This window comes from Myodes glareolus, chromosome 21 (genome assembly GCF_982192425.1).
Source record: "Myodes glareolus chromosome 21, mMyoGla1.1, whole genome shotgun sequence".
Classification (NCBI taxonomy): Eukaryota; Metazoa; Chordata; class Mammalia; order Rodentia; family Cricetidae; genus Myodes; species Myodes glareolus.
Window position 1 is genome coordinate 41916800 of NC_142046.1, and position 24711 is coordinate 41941510.

General features: G+C 37.6%; 1 protein-coding gene across 13 annotated transcripts in view; it reads right to left on the reverse strand.

Moving 5' to 3' along the window:
• The window catches only part of Baz2b (bromodomain adjacent to zinc finger domain 2B), a 214043-nt gene that overhangs the window by 70204 nt on the left and 119128 nt on the right, over positions 1–24711 (reverse strand). For 12 of the 13 annotated variants that reach the window (XM_048426208.3, XM_087899990.1, XM_087899989.1 and 9 more), the window contains 3 exons: positions 14663–14851; positions 9727–9891; positions 8480–8676 (listed from right to left, as the gene is read on the reverse strand). In XM_048426208.3, coding sequence (XP_048282165.3) covers positions 8480–8676; positions 9727–9891; positions 14663–14851 — 551 coding nt within the window. The remainder of the gene's footprint in view (positions 1–8479; positions 8677–9726; positions 9892–14662; positions 14852–24711) is intronic. The other variant, XM_087899994.1, reaches the window with a different exon arrangement.

The window sequence follows — 24711 nt, forward strand, 5'->3', positions numbered from 1 at the left end:
GGTCAACCAGAAATACTCAAGATAATTCTATGCCATTAGGAAACTCCATGAGGGGCACCTCGCAAGTCCGTATGCCAAATCAAGTTCAGTCATTTCCTGCCATCACGGAGGAAACTCCTTATAAGAGTAACTGAAGAAGCTAATGACTATTTTAAGAGACCATACTGCTTTGAGTAATAGTAACAGTGACAGAAGGGAGAACAAACATTTAGAATGTTGAAAGAAGTGAAGAAAAGTTACCTTGTTAGGGATTACAAATTACTCCTGAAAAATTAAAGGAGGAGCCTCTATTAATTATTTAGGTTATAAAATAGGCTTAAAAAAATTAGATCCCAAAAGGGGAAAATTAGGAGAGGTTGACTACAGACTCTCAGGATTTGCAAAGATTGAGACATTTCACATCTACTATGCAATATGGAGATAAAACATGAAGACCTGAATAATTTAAACTAAATATGAGATAATGACAAGAATTTAAATAGTCCCAGGGATTTATCAGCTGAAGCTGAGAGAGAATTGGCTTTGATTGAAGAGAAATTAGAGAAGGCACATGTGGATCATGTGGATTGGAATCTTAACTGCATTCTGGTCATATTATCCTCCATATATTCCCCTACAGGAATTTTAATGCAGAAGGAAGATATTATCTTAGATTGGATCTTTTTAACACATAATCCAAGTAAAAAAAATTAAAAATTTATATAGAAAAGTTCTCTGAGATAATTCAAAAAGAAAAAAATTGAGACTTTGTCAATTAGCAGGAATAGACTCAGTAGAAATTATAATACCTTTCAATAATGATGAAATTGACAAATTTGGAAGGAAAGTGAACAATGGCAAACAGCTTGTAGTAGTTCTTTGGGAGAAATTAACAACTATCCCAAAATCAAAAGAATTCAACTTACAAGAGAACTAACTGGATCCTTCCTCTCACTGTACAGGATACCTCAATAACTGAAAGCCCTACATTCTATACTGATGCAAATAAATCAGGAAAGGCCAGTCACAAATGAGAAAATTTAAATAAAGTGGGTTAAAGCCCTTATGATTCTGTCCAAAAGTCAGAATTATATGCTATTCTCATGGTACTAAGGGATTTTAAAGAACTTCAACACAGTTACTGATAAACAATATGCAGAAAGTTGTTTTCAATATTGAAATTGCTGAATTTTATACCAGATGAAACAGAACAGACTTTATTATTTCTTCAATTACAAGATACAATCAAGAGTAGGAATCGTGCCTATTATAATACGTAACACACATCCAATCCCATATGGGGCTGCCAGGTCCTCTAGCACAAGGTAATGCAGAAGTCGATCAATTATTGATTGGAAATGTGCTGGAGGTCCCAGAATTTTATAATAATCATATTATTAGCAAAGGTTTTTAAAAAGAAAGACTTTTCCAAGATGAGCCAATAAGCCAAGGAAATTATAATAAAATGCCCAACATGTTCATTTACACAACCAAGCACTACAACCTGCAGGAAGTAACCCAAAGGGTATTCAAAGGGATGAAATCTGGCAGAAGGATGTGTTCCATTTTAGAGAATTTGGAAAACTAAAATATGTACACCATACTACTATTACCTATTCAGGTTTTCAACGAATTAACTATTTTGAGTTCAGAAAAGGCTGATTTGGTAATCACACATTTACTAGAAGTTACGGGCATCATAGGTTTACATGAAAAAATAAAGAAAGACAATATTTTTTATTAACTTAAAATTTTCTAAATGCTAATTAGAAAGCAACAACTGCTTTATACAGAAACACTGGATAGTAGAAAAAACTATAGAATTAAATCATCTGACATACTTTAAAGATATACTGACCTCAGACTGGAAACCAGGACACATTATGTTGGGGAAGGGGTTTTGTTTTGGTTTCCACAGGAGAAGAAAAGCTTTGAATACCATCAAAATTGATAAAGATTCATTTTGAATGAGAGACATCTTTTAATTAGACGAGATAATAGTTCATTAAACACCATGGCCATTTAATGTCAGCTAATCTATAAAATTAACAAATGCTTTCATTTGATCAGATTTAACTTCCCAAAAGAGTATCTCCCCAAAATCAGGGTTGGGGAAAGGGCTTTGCTTCTGTCTTTGCAGAAGAATAAAGGCATCCAGCTAAGTAATCCAAAGACCACTGGACAAATTAAACATCTGAAGAAGGATAAATGATCCAGAAAAAAACATCTCAAGAAAACTGGCTTATTGGTATGTCACATTTACAACAGGATAAAATTTCAAATGTTTGTTTCTGCTATTCTCTATAGACATATAAGGCAAATGGTCTTTTTGTAGTCCTAGTCCAGGTAAAGATTAAATCTGGGCTTTGGAGTTGGAGTGTGGCTCTCTGCAAATTTTTCTATTCAGAATTCCCTAAAGATGCCATCAGCTCCAGAGAGCAGGATTTAATTTAAGAATATGACACCCACATGCCCAAAAGTTAGGGAGAATGGGTTTTGGTTGTTCAATGGGTTATAGATATTTGTCATTGTTTGGGGGGGGCTGGCTACTGGCTGTTATTGATTATGGCCAGAGAGAAAATTGAACAAAGAAAATTAGATTCAAGTTATCTTGTTTTGAAAAGAAAAAAGGAGGCTATAGATATGATAGGATAAAAGGGTAGATTATTTAATCTACTCTGAAAAGAAAAAAGGGAAGATGCAAACATGGTAAAATAAAAAGGTAGATTAATGAGCCTACTTTTAAAAAGCAACTACTAGTTTTAAATGTTTTACATTGGATTGGACTTTTTGTATATTGATACAAATTTGAGATTAATTTTGTTCCTACTCTTGTTCAACTCATTTAACAACATAATACAAATTCTAGTCCTTAAAAATTATTATTACTGTTTACGATAATAAGGAAATGCAGGTTAGTAGCTAATCACTTATTATAATTGAACTTGTAGTTATATTAAGTGTGTTTTCAAGATCAAACAAAAATATATTTTTAGATAAACAGGTCATCTTCAAACACTTCAGAGATCTACAGAACAAAGATGGCATTTAAAATGTTTTAATAACATAAGCTCTTTTTTTTTTTTAGTACAATGAGACATGTCTGCTCTTGGCAGTACTAATCTACTTCATAGAAGATAATTGATATTAAAGAAACTCCACGTGGACTTTGCTTTCTTTGTGGCAAAAGTAAGCCACTGGGCAAGAAAATGCCCTTGCAGCCACTGCTGATAGTATGCTGTCCTAATAGGACAAGCAGGACACAAAAGAAAGTGACTGACAAACGTTGTCAAGACAAGGAGGGCCAACTCTTCAGAATATCCTGCTTCATAGAAACGGTGGTCGGATATGCTAGGCCTATAGGCTGAAGATGGATGCCCAATGTTGCAGAGGAACTTTGGGTAACCGTCCAGGTAGCCAGCTGTTTCATTTTTTTACATTTTTTGGAAGCCACTTGCTTGCACTTTCTGCTTACTCATTTAATATTATTTCCTTCTTGGATTTCTAAGAGAGTTGAAGACTAGATGGTTACAGGTTTCCTTCTTTACCAGATGCAGAAAGCAAGTTATGATAGAAAGTAAACTAGGTACAAGACTTTGGACTCATCAATATAGGATACATAGAGAGTATTTTCTCTGAATTTGTCAAATGCAAATGGACTACACATTGTTGATGTATTTATTGCCTATATATACTGTATATAGTTTTGTAACTATTGTATATAGTTTTCTTAGTTATAGCCTTTCATTTTTATTTTAGACAAAAGGGGGACATGTGCTGAAATTTTTCATTCGTATTTTAATAAATAAAAAGCTTGCTTAAGATCAGAACATAAAACAGTCACACTAGTCAGTCATATAGGCCAGGCAAAGGTGGCACACACCTTGAATGCCAGCAGTCATACTAGCTAGCCATAGAAGCCAGGCAGTGGTGATATATACCTTTAATCTCAGCATTAGAGAGGAATATAAGACAGGAGGAGACAAGTCTCAATCTGAAGATTTGTGGAGGCAGAATTGCCAATTCGATTTAAGGTAGAGACAAGAGCCAGTGGCTGCCTACTTTGCTTTTCTGATCGTCAGGTTTAATCTCAATATCTGTCCGGGGGGGGGGGGGGGGGGGTATTAGTCATGTTGCAGATGGCTCTTAAGGGCAAAGGGCAATTGCATCATATTTTGGGAGAAGCAGATATTGTTAGAAGGAATGACAATATAAGACAGTCTCCTTAATGTCCACATAAAGTCTGCACTTTTAAACAGTTAAGCATCTTTAAGTACAGAGCTCAGTACTATTACACACATTCAGACTGACACATAATTATCAGAATACACCTTCAGAACACTTTTATCTTGAGACACAGAAACGCTAAACACATCAAACACCAACTCCTGGGCTAGTGAGATGGTCAGGGGCTGACCTGAGCCTTACAACACACATGGAGGAAAGCAGGAAACGACTCCCCAAGTTATGCTCTGATCTGCACATGTGTGTTGTGAAATGGGAACTAGCACACATGTGCATGCACATAAACCTATCTGAGAAGAATCGCACTACTTCTCTAGCTAGAATGAATAAGTAAACTAAAGTTCATATATTTGAGACTCCACATTCAAATCTCTGGGGCACATACCCACAAATGGAATGACTGGATCATATTATAACTCTAATTCATACTTTAAGATTTTAGGGTTTACTGCATACTTTGTCTAAGGAAACTCATTTCATATTCCTTAAAATTTTCTTCAAGCCATAAATAAATAAGTAAATAAGCAAATAAATAATCTTATTTTTAAAGATAGCATTGGCTACACATTATTATTTCAAGAGCAGAATACTTTCAACCTTTAGTTTTATTTTCCAAAAAGGCTACATGTCTATATACTCTAGTCTGAACTATAATCTAAGTGATACATGAGGAAATATACTTATCGTTGACTTTAATGAGAAGGCCTGAGACCACTACTCCACCTCTGAGGAAGGACATATAAATTATCTGGAAAAATTTATTTCAAACTATACAGGAAAGCACTAATGAGGCGATTTTTTACAAAGCTTTTAGCCTTGAAAAATAAAGAGTGAAAATACAGGATTTTATGTTTATTTTACTTAAGCAATCTGTAACCATAGCACATACTGGCATATGTATGACTCAAAAGTGTTTAAGATGATATGAAATTATAAATTTTACATTATGATTAAATTCTAATTTAAGATTAAAATTTCGCTTAAAAGTCAGTGTCTATAGACTATGACTTTTATTGAGTTGTTGGTATGCACAAATATGGTACTGTATCTGTCCGTACAGTTCACGAAAGAGGAATATCTATAGGTAAGTTTGAATGTGGCTCCTGGGGAGAGGTTGGAGTGAGAGGTGCTAATTCTGCTTGAGAATATCAGTGGAGATTCCTCACACAAACAGGAGAGGGTTGTTTGACGTTCATGCCTTTATGTGCACTGCTTTGAACCTGTAAACACTTTTGGTTGTACATTTCACTAGATTTTTATCACTACTTCCACAAGATAGGATGACAAAGTTTGAAAGAACAGACACATGGCTTTTAGAAATACAATACAGACACATATCCGATGACACAATGCATGAGGGTAGCTTCATAAAGAACAGGTGGTGTGTCGCACACAGAGGAGCTAGCACAAGCGTACACTGGGGACTCCCTTGGAAATACATCCTAGGGGAGACCAGGGAGCAGCTGGAGAGCAGACCCAACACTGATCGCCGGGAGGAAAGAGCTAAGGATCTTTCATCACTCATGCTCAGTGGTGTTTGAAGCAGAAAGAAAATGTGCGGGGCCTTGTATTGGACAGTCAAGACATTCAATAAGCTTCTTAGAGACACCAGGTAACCTTCCCACATGTCTCTTCTATGGGTGTACTATATTTTGGGAAATATCTACTTTCTGCTGAGAAAAATAGAGATCAAGGAAAAAAAGATAAACTGTATCTGAAGGTGTCTTGGATAAGGGAAACCTGGACTTAATGATGGTCACATATTACGAAGTTGGGATGTCAGGGTTTCTTTTGTATCACATGGAAAAGAGACGCCAAAAGCTTGAAAAGATTAGAATCTGGAGTGAATTTGCCATACAGTGCATACCCTATATCTAGAACCAGTTCTTAAAAGATCTAGTCAGGAGGCAGAGCCTATATTAGCAATCTCAACAAGAAAGGGTAACAGAGAATTATCAAGTAGCTAGGATTGCCGGTACACACCAGCAACTCCAACCTAAAGGCAATGAGGCAGGAGGAGCTTGTGCTTCAGGCCAGCCTGGCCTAAAAGATGGAGCTTGTCTCAAAAAACAAAAAATTAAAAAACAAAACAAACAAACATAAAAAAACCCAAAAAAAAACAAAACAAAAAACTCCTACACTTTAAGAACTATTAGCTAGTAGAAGATACCTGCTGAAAATAATGAACAGCCCTCATAAAATAACAAAGAAATCACAGATATAGCCATTCTTTCTGGAGGATTAAGGAAGGGGGGCTTCATTCTGATGATCCCCATTCACCTAAGGCTAAGCTACACATTTTATTGAAAAGAAGTGACTCTTGACCACTGTATGGCAGAATTGTGGAATAAGCTACCATACAGTCCAAGGTCCTAGCACACGGGGAACACTGCCAGTTGGGGTACCAGGAAAATTATCTAGCAAGGTACCCACTAATTTTTCACACTGTGACCCCCGAATTTGCATTTGTACAACCATGGGCAGGAGGTAGAGCCAGCAAATAGCTGAAAGTTCATAGGGAATCAGAGGGAATCCAGAAAACAGAGAGATGGACAGGAAGCAAGAGAGAAGGACTTTCAGTGTTTGGTCCTTTTTGGTTTGGACCCAAAGAGAGACACTCTCTGAGACTCTGGCAATGAATGAGAAAAGGTGAGTTAGTTGCTCCTCAACCTCTATGATCTAGAAGATTTCCATCTTCCAGTCTCTGACTCCCATGTCTTTATTGATAAATAGAATGATAAAGATTTAGTGAAAAACTACATTTGGTAGTGGGGCAAGAAGTAGATCAGGCAAAATGTGAAGGCCCTGGAAGTACACTGCCTGAGAAGTGGGCAGGGACTGCACAGCAGCAGTTAGTGGCTGAACAGCAGCAGAACAAGGGGCAGCCACTGTGCCAGCTGAAGAAAAACAATAAAACCGTTGTGATGCCAATGCAGCTGACTAGAGAAGGCACACCACTGGAGTCCTGTATATCACTGCTTATATCTGGACAGTAGTACCAGCCAAGCAGCCATCAATTGGGAAGTATCACACTGACTGCATAGCCTAAAACAAACACTAAATTTGGCTCCATAGTCAAGAGCAAAGGGGGCTTGAACCTGAGAAAACACTAAATTTGACTCCGTAATCAAAGCAGAGGACTTGAACCTGAGGAACTAAACCTAATTCCCAGTACCTACAAGGCAACTCACAATTGTCTGTAACTCCAGCCCTGGGGAATCCTACCCCCTCTTCTGGCCTCCCTGGGCACAGCATACATATGGTGCATAAACATAAATGGAGGGAAAACACCTACATACACAGAATTCAATGAGACAGAAACAGATAAAGAGAAAGAAATACTAAACCAGCAGCAAAAATTCCTATTCTTATAGAACACTGTCTGCAGTCTCTTGGGTTTTTATAGCTCTATTTTTGACAGGGTCTCTCTTCTAACAGCCCGAAAATCTGCTATGGAGATCAGGTTGGCATGGAACTCAGTCTACCTTGGCTAGGATTCAAGGTGTGGGCCATCACGCCCAGCCTAGGATCCTATCTTATCAAAGTCTATCTCACGCCAAAAGGCAAAAATAACAAAGAATGTATTCAGTCTTCAGAGACAATAAATTGATAACTTACACAATGAGACAGAACTGGCTCAATGTGGTCAACTGTTTGATGTGCATAATGGGTACACAGGAGTAACTGGACTATTGCGATTATCTAAATTATCCCCATAATAATACATTTCTCAGTTTTGCTCCCATAAACTAGACTCTGGAGTTAACATGTTTTGGCTTCAAATTCTGACTCAGCCTCTTACTAGGAAATTATTTGATGTTATTTTCCAATTTGTACTAACAACCACAAACACAGGGCAAAGGGAAATTTGAAGCCGAAATACAAAGCAAGTAGAATAGAGCTAGCATCTAATATGTCTCCATCAAGTGGTCGTGGAGCTGTGAGCCTAGCTCAGTGGTACAGTGCAGGCTTAGTTTGTGGAATTCCCTGGGTTCAATTCCCACCACTGAAGAACTAACAGAAACAAAAGCTCAACTCATAATTATCACTACCAAGTATACTATTTGTACAGGAACTGTGAGTTTTAATTGTCCAAGATATCTAATCTAATCAGCATTATGCTATAAAAAATAAACATCTCCAAAAAGGGGGTCGGTAATAAGAAATTAATCCACACATTTTGGTGACTTGACTTTTAAAATATTTTTCTTATATATTAATTCATGATGTACTTATTCTTAAAGAAACAGCTTACCTTATCTTTGATTTTGTCAGCTCTGGCATCCAAAGGCTGACTTTTGTTTTGTTCCTGATGACATTTAAGGTTTCCTCCACCTGAGCTTGTGCTTTGATTCTGTCCCATGGAACTTGAAGCGGGAGTGGACAGTACAGACGTACCGACACCAAGGACAGAGGACGATGCACTGTTGCCATTAACTGACCCATTTATACCTTGGAAAGAAAGATATTTATATAATGGGACATTATTTGGCCAGAACAAAGAATAAAGAGCTTGTGCATGTGTAATGTAGATGAAGACCACAAACACTGCATGTAAAAAAATAAGGTACTAAAAGACATATGACTCTACATAAAAGATTCATAATGAATCTATGTATAAACACATAAACACACACACACACACACACACTATAGAGACAAGGTAAAACAACAATTGTGATGGTCAGAGGAGTGATTACTTAAAGAGTTTATTGAAGATTAAAAATTTTAGAGTATCATAGCGGGTGGCTATCATGCAACATTATGAGCATATTAAGTTCAACTGAATTATTCACAAGCATTAAACTGTGTGACTATCACTCAAACAAACATGTTTAGAAAATAAGTTACATATAAAGTATTGTTCTTTTAGAAACACTCAAATTAAAAGAGCAATGGGCAGGACTAGAGAGATGTCTCAATGTTTAAGAGCACAGGCAGCACTTCCAGAGAAGCTGGGTTAAATTCCCAGCACCCACAGAGCAGTTCATAACTATAACTCCAGTCCCTGGACACTAAACGCTCTCATACAGACACACATGCAGGTAAAACACCAATGCACATTTAAGAAAGAAAAGCAGTGGGCTACCTAAAACACTGTAACTTCTAAACACTATCATAATAACACTTAGAAACTATATAAACTCATTTAAAGGAGTAACACAGTCGTAGGGTACTAGCTGGGATTAACTATATTTGGGTTAAGCAGCAGCAGCAGTCTACTGAGTTCAGTGTAAGAAGATAAGGGCATACGGAGGGAAGGAGTAGAGTTGGGTTCAGATTCTGGCTAAATCACATCAGTGAATAAGCAATACTTCCCAGCACAACTATTTAACCTTGGCTGTAACCCAGGAGACGTGTACTCTGATGAAAGTCTAATTCTAAGGCTCAAGCACGATGATATAGGAGCATCTAGCACAAGGCTGTAAAAATTTTTTAGAAGCAAAATCTGCAGCAAAGAGGCAGAGGTTTCTGGTCCCTCACTCGTGCTGAAATGAGTACCTTTCTCAGGACCACTTCGATTACTCTTTCCCGAAGTCCTGGAATGGAATGAAGAGTCGTGATTCTGCGCTGGAGGAGCAAACAGGGGTGGAATCCCCAGTAACGGCGGAAAGAAGGGCGCTCCTGCACGAGTGTGAGCGTCTGCGGCTCGCCACCATTCTGCGCCTCAAAGACAAAAAGAAACTGAGTTAACTTTCAAAACCATGCATTGACCATTTTCTACATTTTATTCAGAAACAACATTTCAAGTTTCTCCTGTGATAGAACTACTCAAGGCACATAAATTTTTTTCCATTTTTTTTCCAGTGTAAACAGGTAATTTGAACTTATATAATCCTCTCTTATTATTAGGTCATTATTCAAAAATCTTCCATTAAAGGTTTTCTAGATTCAAGCTAAAAAAGTATACATTGTTCATAATTAAAACTTACAATATAAAAAGAACCATTTGGCTTGATAATCTATACTATCTACTTACTAAGCCAATAAGGAAAAGAATTAAGTCAATATTAATCTATTTCAAGACTTTAAATTTGAAGCTCACACTTGCAGCCTCTTAAGATTTTTCTCCAATTATATACAATATAAATCTGGCTTGGACAAATCCAGTGAGTCAGATGAGAATCTAAAATGCATTCATGAATTAAGTAATTCTGTAGCCAAAAAAACCCCGAAAATATTGAAAACTTATTAATTAGCCTTTTTGGTTTTAGAATAAGAAATAATCAGTTCTCAAAGAAAAATTTCAAAACAATTTTTCATTAAAAAATGTTATGCATAAGCAAAGTAGTGGTGGTGCATATCTTTAACCCCAGCACTCAGAATGCAGAAGCAGGTGGATCTCTAAGTTCGAGTCCAGCCTGGTCTACAAAGTGAGTTCTAGGACAGCCAAGGCTACACAAAGAAACCTTTTCTCAAAAACAAACAAACAAAGGTTTATAAAACTTTTACCTTTAAAATTGATAAGGGAATGAATTTTCTTTTACTGCTCATAAATTACAGATGACAGTCATTTTTAAAATACATACCAAACAACTAAATTTGAGAAAATCATAGAATGTGATTCAGATATTCAAACAGTAGTTTTTCATTAAACCTCTTGGGGGAGGGGAACCAATTTTTATGAAATATGTTTTATTCAAGGAAAAGAGCTTTGGAAATTGTCCTAAAAACAGTCTTTGATTGTGTCCGTCACATCCTAGAAACAATGGCATTATTTCTTTGATTGGAATGAACACAGTGTGTGTGTGTGTGTGTGTGTGTGTGTGTGTGTGTGTGTGTGTGTGTGTGACCCTGAATCCTGGTACGCTGAACCAGATAAATTCCAGTTAATCAACCAGGTACTCAACCACTGTCTAAATCACATTTATATGGATAAAATGAGGGGTATATTTTTGGGAAGAGGGAGATCCTATTGGCAGGGGCCCATTCCTACTGGGAGGTTTCTAACTTAGTTTCCACTTAGTTGACAAAAACAGGATGCAATTTCACAACAATAATTGTTCCATTTAACTTCAGACCAAAGTGTAAAGGTTGGATATAAAGTTTTGTAAATAACTAAGAAGTCAATAAAGTAGTCAGAGTAGAAGGTTTTGAAATGTGATAGATATAATCAAACAACATCAAAATATACCTCAAAATGTTAATAGCAATCAAGGATACAGTAGGTATTAGAGAAAAATAATAGGAAAAATGTATGCTCACAATGATAGGGCATCCCAGAGACAAACATACAAAGATCAATTAGATACAATAAAGAAAATGGCCTTTCCTAAAGATAAATCTCTGATATTATTTAACAAGAAATAACTTTCTAGTGGAAAGTTTACATAGCTTTCAAATTGAGGAAACGATACAAATTTAGTTACGAGCGAACTCACTTATCACTGGAAATACTGTAGGTAGAAGGCAAGGATGAAAGCCTAAGCAGCAGAGCGGCGGCCACCGCGGCTATTTCCAGGATGATGCGAGTGTTCTAGAGGATGCACTGAATCGCCACTCGATCCTGAGGTTCAGTTCTTTGTAGGTTTCTTGTTATTTGTTTTTTGGCACCAGGATTTACTGTTTAGCTCAGGCTGGCATAAAACTTGTGATCTTCCTGCCTTCCAAGATTTTTAATTATAGTCACATGTGTGCATGTCTGGCTGTGATGTTGTAGAATTTAAAATTCATTCATATATAGAAAACATCCCAAAACTTCATAGAACCATAGCATTAAATTGTAAACACAAGGAATTTTAAATGTTTTTAAATGAATTTCAAAAAACACTACTTTAGTATAAAATGAAATTTTGATTATATTAATATCCACTACATATGTTTACACTTGCTGTTTGAAATGAAAAATGTTACATGTAAATAAACCCTAAAAAAATTATACTTAAGATTGCTAATATCTCCTCGTGATTTCTTTGTGTCTATGGGAAACATCTTTCCTAACGTGGCCATTTAGTCACCCTCCTGAACTACAGAGAACTTACTGCACTAAAGTGTAATTTGAACAAAGTGGTTTCTCTATCATCAGCCGTAATCTCTCCCATTTGGCAAAGAAATACATACACACATGCACGTTTTACAATGAGTGCTCCTGCCCTACACGCATCTGTCTCTAGGAAGCCACAGATTGTCCCTGGTGTGTCCGGCATAAGCAGTCTCACGCAGAGAACAAAGCCGGTGAAATGGGGAATGCCTTTTGAAGGTTCAAGAATCACACTGTTTGCTTAGGTTCCTTAATATTTTCTATCTACTTGTTGTGTGTGCTTGCATGTTTATTCACATGTATGTGTATGAGTGTCACAGTAGAGGCCAGAGAGTAATTAGAGGGAATAGGTTCCTCCTTGTATATTAAACTCAGGTCCTAAGGTTTGGCAGCAAGAACTTTTTACCACTGAACTGTCTCAGGGGTTGACAGCATCATTTTTAAAGTACAAATAAGTTTTTTGTTTGTTTGTTTTTCCTTTTTTTTGCGGGGGGGGGGGTGTGTGAGACAGGGTTTCTCTATAGCTTTGGAACCTGTCCTGCAATTAGCTATTGTAGACCAAGCTGACCTCGAACTCACAGAGATCCACCTGCCTCTGCCTCCCGAGTGCTGAAAATAAAGGAGTGCACCACGACAACCCGGGAAAACAAATGAGTTATTTTTTTAATATTCACTGACCATCTAAAATAAATTACCACAAAATGAAAGTACTGAAGATATAAATGAGTAACTACTTACACTGCCATTATTCCAGGAGACAGCTATTGATGTCTGGTACTAAACAACCATGTTAAAAACAGAAGGAAGCAGGCAGGATACTGCTCAAAAGGCAGAGGTAGATAGATCTCAGCATGCTTCAGGGCAGCCTGATCTACACAGAGAACTTTCAGGCAAGCTAGGGCTACATAGTGATGTAGTCTAAAACACACTTTAAAGCTTGGTCAAAACTGTTCACAAAGTTTCCCACCATCCCCTCTCCAAGACAGTGAAATTAAGAAAATAATGTGAGTGGACAAATAGTACTTGAAAGACACCTGTAAACTTTTCTGTTTTCTGTGTTTCAAAAGTTACTTGATTGTTTTTAAAGAACCAGTAGATACTTTGTCTGCCATTAAAGCTGACAGGAAAAAAATGGCAATAGCTCTTCTGGACTAACTCCACATGCTGTTTGGACAGCAAACTAGACATGCTTGTCTACTGAGTCTTCAAATAGCCCTAGAAAGCAGGGAATGTTACGGTTTTCAGTTTACAGGTTTGAAAATCCAGGGATGAGGAGGACGGGGATTCGTCCAAGGGGAGATTTATATTCAGATCGATGTCTAGCTAGAACTAAGCTCCGCTGTTTTACACAGTGCTCCAGTAAACCAAGCTTCCTTACTAAAACTAAACCATGCTATGCAGTGATTAGTGTGAAGGTTGGACTTTCAATAACATTTACGTGAATTCAGCTACTGTGTGACCACAGTCAACAGAATTCCATGTCACATTGCCCTTACCAGGCACATAAGACAATTGCCTAACTGCTGTGGAAACATGTATTCCAAACATGCTTTGGAAAGTTTTCAAAAAGGAGAAAGTATAGAAATGTAAGATTTCGCCTCAACTTCTCAACAAAGTAGAGAAAAATAAAAAGGTAAAATAGTTGTCAGAAAAGCGAGACTCTACCTTCAGGTTCTAGGAAGTGCTGGGTGTCTCACCCAGGGTCTCCTATATGGAAGACAAGCGCTCTGTTCCAGCTAACATTTCAAGTCAGGTTAAATACTCGATTTAAATATTACATAAACAGGTTGGAGAGAAAGTTTAGTCAGTAAAGCACTTGCCCAAAGACCATGAAGAACAGACAGCAATGCTACTCAGCAAGTGTAAAAAGCCAAACATGCATCTGGAAACAGAAACCTGGAGCTGGCTGGTTTGCCAGCCTAGCAAATCCATGAGCGCCAAGTACAGTAAAACGGCCCGGTCTCGAAAATTAAGGAGTAGAGGAGTAGAGTGCTTGAGGAGGTCACCTGACTTCAACCCCTGGAATTCCACAAATATATCCCACATGTGCACCCAGCATATACATACACAGAGGCACATTAACATGTTCTCTCTCTCTCTCTCCCCCTCTCTCTCTCACACACACACACACACACAGAGCCCTTCCCCCAAAGAAAACCAAAGCTGAAAAGAATTAGAACTGTACACTCATATTTTTATACATACAATACTTTGGAAAATACACCACAAACATTTACCTTAAATACTGTTTGTTATATAGACAAACACCTGAATACTGAATTAACTGTGGCATTCCGACACACATAGTGACTATGTGTTGCTATATAGAATAAAACTGAGTCAACTCTTGCCCGTGAATCTAATGCATTATGCTTTGCTGTTCAATTTAATAACAAAAGCCTGCCTGAGCACTTGCAGGCCTTGCTCCTTTCCTTCGACACCATAGCAGATGTTTACCTGGAAATGGTGTTAGTTGGGGATGTGCGGCTAAGGCTGTGGGTGTACCAAGTGTCCCCAAACCACCAAATTCTGAATGCCCTGAGCTGGCTGAATGTAGACCAAAGACTGGGTGGCTGACCATTGGGAAGGCACTCGACACTGTGGACAGGTTAAACGGCTGATCCCCAGCTGGTCTGAATAAATGTCCTGGGAGGGAAGAAAACACACTTAAAGTTGTTTAGATAAAACAGATGAGATTCACCGGATTTCAGCATTCATGATGTTTACAACATAATTTATCTATTAAATTTTCATTTTCTACTTTCTTTAATAACACAAAAGCATTGTGAGATTAAACTACCCTTAGTAGTTTGATTTTCAAATTTTAGAACAGATGCCGAACAACTAAGTCTTACATCTGACCTAAGGAAATGAAACTGACCTTTTGTCAATACATGTGCACTGGGTTAACATCACATTCTTTCGTTCTTGAGAAAAATAAAAACATCCTATGATTCTAACCCTGAAAAACCAATGAAGCAAATCCCAACTCTATTCATCATTCAAATGATCATACTCAATGCAAAGACACATGGTTTTCAGGAGCACAATCAGAGCTCTGTTCCCTGTCTAACACTTTGTTGAGAAGAGCATCCTGATTCCCAAAAGGCAGCTTATGCCACTGAAGTCAAATACTGCCAAAGACAGCACAATTAATACACTTACTATGGCATTTCTAGATGGATTCTCAAATACATCTGTAGTCAGCTGCAGAAGAAGAAGAAAAACCTTTCCACACTTACAAGAAATAATTAGGACATTTTTGGCTGCCTACTATGAAAACAGAATATTATTCTACTCTGAAATATTAAGAAAATAGCTTAGTATTCTAGTCTGTTAAAAAAGAATTTAATTTTAATGGCAGGGCACACTTTTAATGCCAGTACTCAGGAGGCTGAGTGGGGGACAGCAAGGTCTGTAGAGGGAGTTGCAGGTCAGTCAGGATGACACAATGAGACCGACTTTGACTATGAATGTAGTGTATACAACTGTAACCCAGCACTCAGAAGGTTCTAGGCCAGCCTGGACTGCATAAGAAGGTCAAGTGTAGCCTTGCTAATAATTAGTAAAACTGACTTAAAAACAAATGAACAAGGACTGGGGATGTAGATACAGTTTAACAGTAATCAAGGGCTTGCCCTAGGTTAGAATCTCCTGGTACTTCTGAGGGGAAATGGCACGCGACTCTGTGAAAAGTCTCTCGTCCAGCAGAACAGGAGTCACGTGGTATCTCTGGTCTAGGACAACTATGACTATGGATGACAGTTTCATTAATTTTACACAGTACGTAAAGTAAATGAAAAAAACCTTTGCTTTTCACTTAGCCATCTATCAAATGTTAACTGTTTGTCTGGTCCTAAAGAAAGCAAGACCTACAGCCCTCCACAGACTAATAAAAACTTTATGTTATTAAATGAAATAATGCTAATATTTTCATTAAAGTTTGAACAGTAAAATAGGTTGTATCAAGTATATCTTAGATAGGAGGAAGTCTGGGTTAAGGGTGGTGCTTACAGAAATACAGAAATAACTCCTCTCATGGGGAAACCTTCAGAGGGTCGTTTTACAAGGAAGGTTCTCTCAAAGACAAGAGAACAAGGAAAGGATAGGTTTTCCAGATATAGCTCTGTGTAGCTTGGAACTTACTGTGTAGACTAGGCTGGCCTCCAATTTATAGAGACCTGCCTATGTCTCCTGAGTGCTGGGATTAATGTGGGCACTATGCCTGGCAAAGGATAAACCTTGTGTGTATATTCTCATCATTCAATCTAGTTTGTTCTTTGAAGTCAGAACAAAAAATTAATGAATTTTTAAAAATCTGAATGTACTTTTGAATTATTACAGATTCTAGATATTACCCCCTGGAAGCTGAGCTAAAACAGGGACAAATACAGTTATCACCATTGCTGGTTCTCATCAAATAAACCAACTTCTCGATTCAGTTGTATTTGACAACATACAATAGATATATTTCCTTCTCTGCATGTTGCTAACAAATGAGGTGAACTAACAGTCATTTTTATTTACATATGAATAAATACACGCCATGTGTGCATTTGTCCATGTATACGTGTGTCTGAGTGTGTGAGCATGCAGACGATGGAGGACAACCTTGGTGTCGTTCTCGGGTGCTGTCCACCTTTTTCTCTGAGCCAGTTTCTCTCACTGGTCTACCACTCACTGAACAGACAGACCCACTCGTCCCCATTTCCCCAGGAAGGGGATTACACATATGAACAAACATACTAAGTTGTTGGTTTGGGATTTTTTCTTTTCTACTTGAGTTCAGAAGCTTAAATTTGGGTCCTTTGCTGACAGCACTTTACTGACAGAGCTATCTCCCAAGCTCCATTTCATTTATACTTTTAAAAAGAAGTACTATTCAATTGTACTTGCCAACTATACATTTGTAGTCATGGCTTAATGAAAAAAAAAAAATCTGAGCCAGGCAGTGGTGGTGCACACCTTTAATCCCAGCACTCTGTGAGTCCGAGGCCAGCCTGGTCTACAAGAGCTAGTTCCAGGACAGCCTCCAAAGCTACAGAAAAACCCTGTTTCAAAAAATAAATAAATAAATAAATAAAAATTAAAAGGGGGGGGGGGGCAAAACTCCCAAAACTACACAAAATAGTATAAAAATTGGGAAGTGCTGGGCTGGAGAGATGGCTCAGCGGTTAAGAGCATTGCCTGTTCTTCCAAAGGTCCTGAGTTCAATTCCCAGCAACCACATGGTGGCTCACAACCATCTGTAATGGGGTCTGGTGCCCTCTTCTGGACTGAAGAAATACTGTATACATAATAAGCAAATAAATAAATATTAAAAAAAATTGGGAAGTGCTGACATTAATGATGGTTGAAACAATTCAATGAGAACTATTAAGTTAGCAGTAAAAAACATTCGGAAATACGTAATTAAACATGAAGAAGCAAAAGAGTTAAATCTGAAGAGTCTCTCTCTGTGGGCGGAAAACATAAAATACCTGAGTGCTTATTACTCCTGTAGCAACAATTAAAAATCAGCACGATATCTGATCACAATCAAGATTTTTGAACCATAAAACAGTGATCCCTCTGAAGAACCTGAAGGTGTGATATTTCATAGGGTTTTCTTTTCTTCCTACTGATACACAGCTTCTTATGGATCTTACACAGCTCTTTCCCTTCCCTGCCTCCACTCTCCCATGACCAGGGCCTGGGTTCCATGACAACAGAAACTGACTCTCCCTGTACTAGGACCCTGCATTCCCGGATATCAGAACACGACAGGAACTTGTTGTATATTTGTGTCACACTCTTTCTTCCACTTCAGAACCTTCAAGTAAATATACTCTGCTCTGTGACTTCTGCTTTATCTAATCATACCTATTCCTTACTATAATAAAAATACTGCTCACTGCCCAAGAAATACCTCTGAATCTCCCCAGATATGCTTTTGAACACTCATATTATTCAACATCTGTTTATATCATACCATGACTAGGATACAAAATTATGACTACGTCTTAAGTACCCACTGTAGGAAACATCAAAATGATTTTCAACCTTTTGCCTTTTAAAAGGCTAAAATAATTGAGTCATTCTTTAAACAACTAAAAATATAACACCTTTTCAAACCCTCGTCCTGTAAATGTTTACCACTTTTTTCTCTGCTATAACTGCAAAAGAAATTGGTAAACTTCAATTAGTCATTATAGAAGCTAATTCAATAACATCTGTATTATAGTTTTAGTCTTTTTACACAGCAAAAATACTGTTAGAGTACACCCCTGCTCCCATGGCCAACAGGATCGCTTCATTGCAAACTATCTACTGTCTTAAAATGTGAAGCTACTGCTCACAGGGAATTATTTTTCTCATCTGTGTGTTGCTGTTGTGTGTGTGTGTGTGTGTGTGTGTTGTATGCACATATGTGTTCGGTTGGGTACACATGCACGTGTATACTCAACATTGAGTGTTTTTCTATATCACTTTCCAACATAAGTTTTGAGACAAGTTCTCTCATTGAACAGAGAACTCTACGATTTGCCTTGGCCTGGTGATCAATAAACTCTTGCACTCCCCGCATGAGGACTGTGCTACATGTCTATTTTTGTTAAATGGGGGACAGCAAGAACAACTAAGGTTCTCACACTCCTCAACCATCTCCCCAGGCCTCCATGGAAATTTTAAATCAATCATAGACTAGGGAAGGCAAGATGGCTGTATTATCATCAATAGACAAAAAGTAAATCACATTTAAAATAAAGCTTGTTCTGTATTATCCAGAGAGCAAGCAAGAAACAAATAGGATCTATTGGTTTCCTAAATGTAAAACAAGATTACTTGAATATTACAAAATTCTACTTTTGGAACATTAAATTTTTCTTACATTATTATACCTAATGTCAATATATGTTCCCAAATAAAACTATCTTGATTAAAAATAAGTTTTCTCAAAGAAAATAGCTGTAAACTTAGATAAAGTTTAAATATTTAAAGTTTAAATAAACAATAAGGCAATATTGTTTCCTTTAACTGGAAGATGTTCAGTTTCCATTATGAATGCAAACTTTACTTCAGCCTCAGCTTTAACTGATGGAGCATAACCACAAATAACTGAGATAATGAACACGTGTCTGCAATGGCAATGTTAAGATTCTCAAATGACAGGGTTAAAACTTTTCAGCACAACTTTTCCAAGTCTACCAGGTGACACACTAAAGCAGGAGGCAAAAGCCACTGTGTCAGTCATGAGGAATGGGAATTATGAGCACCTCTGTCAATCTCAATGAACACTAGCAACTTTCCATCTCCTGTGAATGAAGCAAACAATTCACATAAAGAACTGGAGCCTTGAAACTGAAAAAGGAACAAACCAAAGCAAGGATACTATATAGGCTGCTTTTCTGTGTGCCAGAAACGGTCTAAACTTCAATGCCACACAAACTTGCTGCGCCAAAGCTTTAGTGCTTTAAAGCTGCCAACATGATTTTACATCACTGCAAATCTAGTCTCAGGTTTTGTAATCTGTACAGTATGAATATCACAAATGAAAGGGGGCAGTCCATTTCAATACAGATATTAGATAACAAAGCAATGTGCCAGTCAAAATAAAAGCTGAAATTGCTATAAACTGAGTAGTTATCAGTTAACACTTGAAATTGCTAACATAGCAGGGATTAATATTTTGAAACTCAAAATGAGCGATGTGTAAAACTGAACTTTAATTAGCAAAAAGAATGCTATAGTTAATGTGGGTAGAATATTTCTCCTCATATAATCTTCATTTCATTGCTGTATCCTCTTATTTAGTGCCATTTAAACTTTATGTTTAATATTTAAAAAGGTATATGGAATGCGAAACAAATTTAGTCATTTATTTGTTTTCAGGATTTACAGGGTCTCTCTTTGGAGCCCTGGCTGTCAGGGAAATCATTCTGTATACCAGGCTGGCCTCTGCCTCCCTGGTACTCAAATGTGTGCGTCACCACACACACAATGTACCACAGCCTCAAGCTCACTACATGGCTTAGATTGGCATTGGACTTGATGTCTTTCTGTTTCTGTGTCTCAATGCCGCAACTGCAGGCATGCACAAGTAACCTATCTTACATTACAAGTATTTCAGATTATTTTATATTCATAAGCATTGCAAAAGTAACAGCAAGTTCTTATACATGCTTCTCTAGTCTAGTCCCACTAATGCTAACACCGTACAAGTCCATAGACTTCAAAGCCAAGAAATTACCTTTAATTAGGCAATATATATATATTAGCCTAAATCAGATCTCACTAACACCATTCTTTGTCTCAAGATTCCAAATCCCATTACATTGAATTTTGTGCTTTAACTTTCTTCAGTCTGCTACAATTTCTGTCTTTTGTTAGATGATGGATAAATCAACGAGATCCAAATGTGTCTAATGTTTTGTAATGATCAGAAGAAGTTTTACATCACCGAGAATGATACTCAATGGACCCTCCTCAGAACAAGACAGTCAAGCCCCAGGAGATTTCTATGTAGCACAGGTGATGTTAATTTTGATCACTTGATTAATCTGGTGCCTGCCAGGATTCTCCACTGTGAAGTTAACTATTTCTCTTCAAGCAGTGTTTTATGAGAAGTCATTAAAGCAGAGGTTGAGTGGAAACAAGTGCTATTAATTTGTACTACTCCTATTTTTAAAAGTTAATTTCTTCTTTGTAAACATTTCTTTTTGCTAAATCTACTGAAAGAACTAAGAACTTATATTTAAAATGCTAAAAAGCACACAACATTTTAATATATTTAAAAACATTCAAACACTGCTGTATGGTATTATAAAAATAACTAATAATAATTTTTGAATATTGTTTTTGAATAAGCAAGAAAATCTGATTTCCTACAATGAAGAGAAACGATCAAAATCAGCTTGGAAGAATACCGAGTGCATTAGTTTGCTAGGGCTGTTAAACAGTTGACCTCAATTTGGGGGATGAGAACAGAAAGGACAAAGTTAAGGCGATGCGCTCTGGCTAGCCCTGGTGCACAGGAAAGGATGTGTCATGCTTCTCTTCTACACTCTAGTGTAGCCTTTGTCTTGGCTGTGGACATGTCTTGTATAAGGACACAGGCACAGTAGAACTGGGCCTGTTTGCTGACTTCATTTTAACTGGATGGAAGACCATCTCTGAGTAAGCTCACATTCTGAAGCACCTTGAGTTGGGCTCCAATACATCTCTTTTTCTTTGTAACAGGAAGATACAATCTAACCTGTAACACTTGGTTAGTTATCAAAATTACTTAATTGACTTACTACTAAAATATAAAATTAAAACTGCAAAGTTCTACTAGTAAAAATTAAAATAATATTTCAAAAATACTTAGGTCCTTGAGTTCAACCTCCCATTAAATACACCTCAGTTAAGAAGAGCTAACAGGGGCAGAGATGTCTCAGTGAGTAAGCATGCTTGCTGGGCAAGCCTGATGAGCTGTGTTGGATACTAGAATCCACAAGAAGGACAGACCCAAGAGCACGTCTGGAACTCCGCAGCCCGGAGTGTCCTGCGGTGCAGCAGAAACATAGTAGAAGGGGAGAACTGACACCAAGCTGCCCTCTGACTTCCACAAGAACATGTGTGTGCATGCACACAACTAAGAAATGAGTAAAATTCAAAGAGAAAAAGAGAAAAAGACAGTTGGACAATAGAAAGCCTTCATCGAAGATTTGCAGAAGCCTATAAGCTTAACAAAGAAACTGCCGAGAAAAAATGGTAATATAAAAATTCTCAGCATGATGGAAATCCTGAAGTTGGCTTTATCTATTAAACACCTCGTAGACCTCTCGCATCCCCTAGTGATCCCCTAATGGCTGTAAACCTAAAACCAAGTTGCTTTTCAAATACACCTACCTCAGAGTTGGGTTTTAAGCCTTGCCTCTTCAGCACATTCAACTGATTCTTTAATTAGTTGAAAACAAGCACTTTATTCACATGTATTAAATTAGCCAAACTAGGCAAGTATGTTACTTTCTACATGAATACAGTCACAGATTTAGACAATATTGGAAACACAAGGTGTGGGCTCCTTAGGATGCAGCTGCTTATTGGAGGACAGGCCATACCTACACACTGAAGTACAGTTTGATACATTGATGCACTGGACCAGAACGCTGACACATTCTGAAACAGACAACACCTGATGGTGTCATTTCAGTTCTGTCTTCCCTGTACTGTCAAGTGAAATATATGCATAATCAATAGGATCTGACTTACGTCAGCTGCTTAGCTGGCCCCTGAGATTAAGACTTGCAAACACACAGTCCTGCCTAATTGACTAAGGGTCAAGTGAAACAGGATACAGGCATTCTAAATAAATATATTAATGGACTACATTTACTTTTAGGTAAAGCTGCTATTATAAATGCTTCTAATACATTTAAATATATATTCCCAATATAAATAATGTTAAATATTAATAGACTTAAAGACTTTAAAATTCAAATAATGCTGGCAGGGTGCTAAATTTTGATGCTCTTTGACCCTAAATCAGCACCGATCCCTCTTCTGCTTCTTGGTGATAGATTGTTCATTATTTTGATGAATCAATTTGCACCAGACATGCAGGTTATTTACTGGAATCTGATCCAGCTTCATGAAGCCATTCAGTTTGATAGTGCTGTTCATGAACATAACAGGCAGGACTCCCGATGCTATTCATGCTCTTTGATATGATCCAGTTGTATTTCAAGTGTCAAAGAATTCGAAGCAGATAATCTGACTCTGATTTCTTTTTTCGTCTCCTCTCTAGTTCTTTAAAATATCTGAGATGAGAGGTCCTCTTTATTCTACACCTGGGATACTTTCACCAAAATATCCCTTTAGATTTTCTATTTATTTGAAAAATATGGCCTGGCAGAAACAGAAGAACCCAAACTGATGCAGACCTGCAAAGGCAAGCACAGCTTGGAGAATTCATTGTCTCAGAGCTGGAGTGAAAGTACTGCAATCAAGAGCTCCTGAATTAAAGAGAAGGCCTGACTCAGCTGCGCTCTTTGCCAGCAGTCCACCATGACCCGAAGGCTGTACTGCAGCTAAGGATGCTTCAGTGACAGTCTGCTCTTGCAGCTAGTGAGGATAAAGACCCACTGTCCCCACAGGGCCACTCCCATCGGAGCCTCTGGAGGAACTTTACACCATGCAGGAGTTAGGAGTTCTTCTGATCTTCCCTTTCGCCTTGGTAAAATTTCCTTCCCTCTTCCATGGAGCAAGAACATTGAACATTTACTTCTGATTGAGAACAAATGAGAAAGGAAATTCTAGAGTACATTGAACCTTTATAAATAAGAAACACACATAAAACTTTTCTTCCAGTGACCAGAGAGTTAGAAATGAATGTTTTTTTAAAGAGTTGTATGTGGTTGGTTAACTGATTTTCCCCCAGTACCTTACACTGTCATTCTTGATGCTCAGTCTCCAGATGAAATTTTTGCAGTCATCTAAAATTACCAAAATAGTACCTAGTGCAGCTTAGAAAATCTGTAAATTTCTCCCCCACTGAAGAATTTTATTTACATGTTTGTGTTACAGTCTTGAAAACCTGAGGATTTCCCCGCTGTCTGACTTCTTCTTGGTCCATAAGTTCAGGAGAGATGGTCAGTACAATGGACCGCAGTAAGAGAACACATTGCTCTGTATTTTGTTAGATCTGCCGCACTGCACATCAATCTTGGTCAATCTCTGAGCTTACCCTGCCTCTGGGATTAACTAGGACACTGACAGTCCTGTAATCCTTCATGATTTCAGTTACCAATGTAACAAGTTCTATATTTTTGGATGTGAGTCTAGCCTTTAACAGCTGAGCCATATCTTCAGACCTAACAATATAACAAGACCAATCCTCACAGAAGCCTGGGGATAGGTGTGAAGAAGATCTAACAGGCACCTGGTATTACTGATGCTTGAAGACATCAGTCAGGGCATCCAATGTATCACTATGTTAGAAGTGAGAGATGGTGAAAGAACCAGAAAACTCTAATTTTCAAGTCCTAGTTCAGCCCTCCTTCTCTTTTCCATAATGGTTTCTTATGTATTCTGTGCCAAAAATTAAAGGACACACACTGTAGAAGAAAACAGATATAGTCCTTGCCCTTTAGACCCAGGGAAAGGACGAATAAAACAACATCAAATGTATAATTACATATTGTGAAGGGTTCTATGGAGGAAATTAATAGGTACAGGGGTAGATAATGGTAGAGCAATTACCTAGACACTATGATCAGTGGGAGTCATCTATAATTAAGGTCAGAATTAGTCAAGATTCTTCAGAGACGTGGAACCAGTAGGAACCAATGATTTATTATGACGAAGCAGCAAATAAAATTATGTTGGCCCACAAGGAAACCTGGAGCTACAGAGCTGATGAAGTTTAAGTCTGAGTCGTGGGAGAAGGCTGACGTCTCAGATCAAGCAGCCAAGCAGAGAAAACAATTTTTCTCTTCTATCTTTCCATTTTCTCAAGTCCTTGCGGAATTGAATGCTGTTCATCA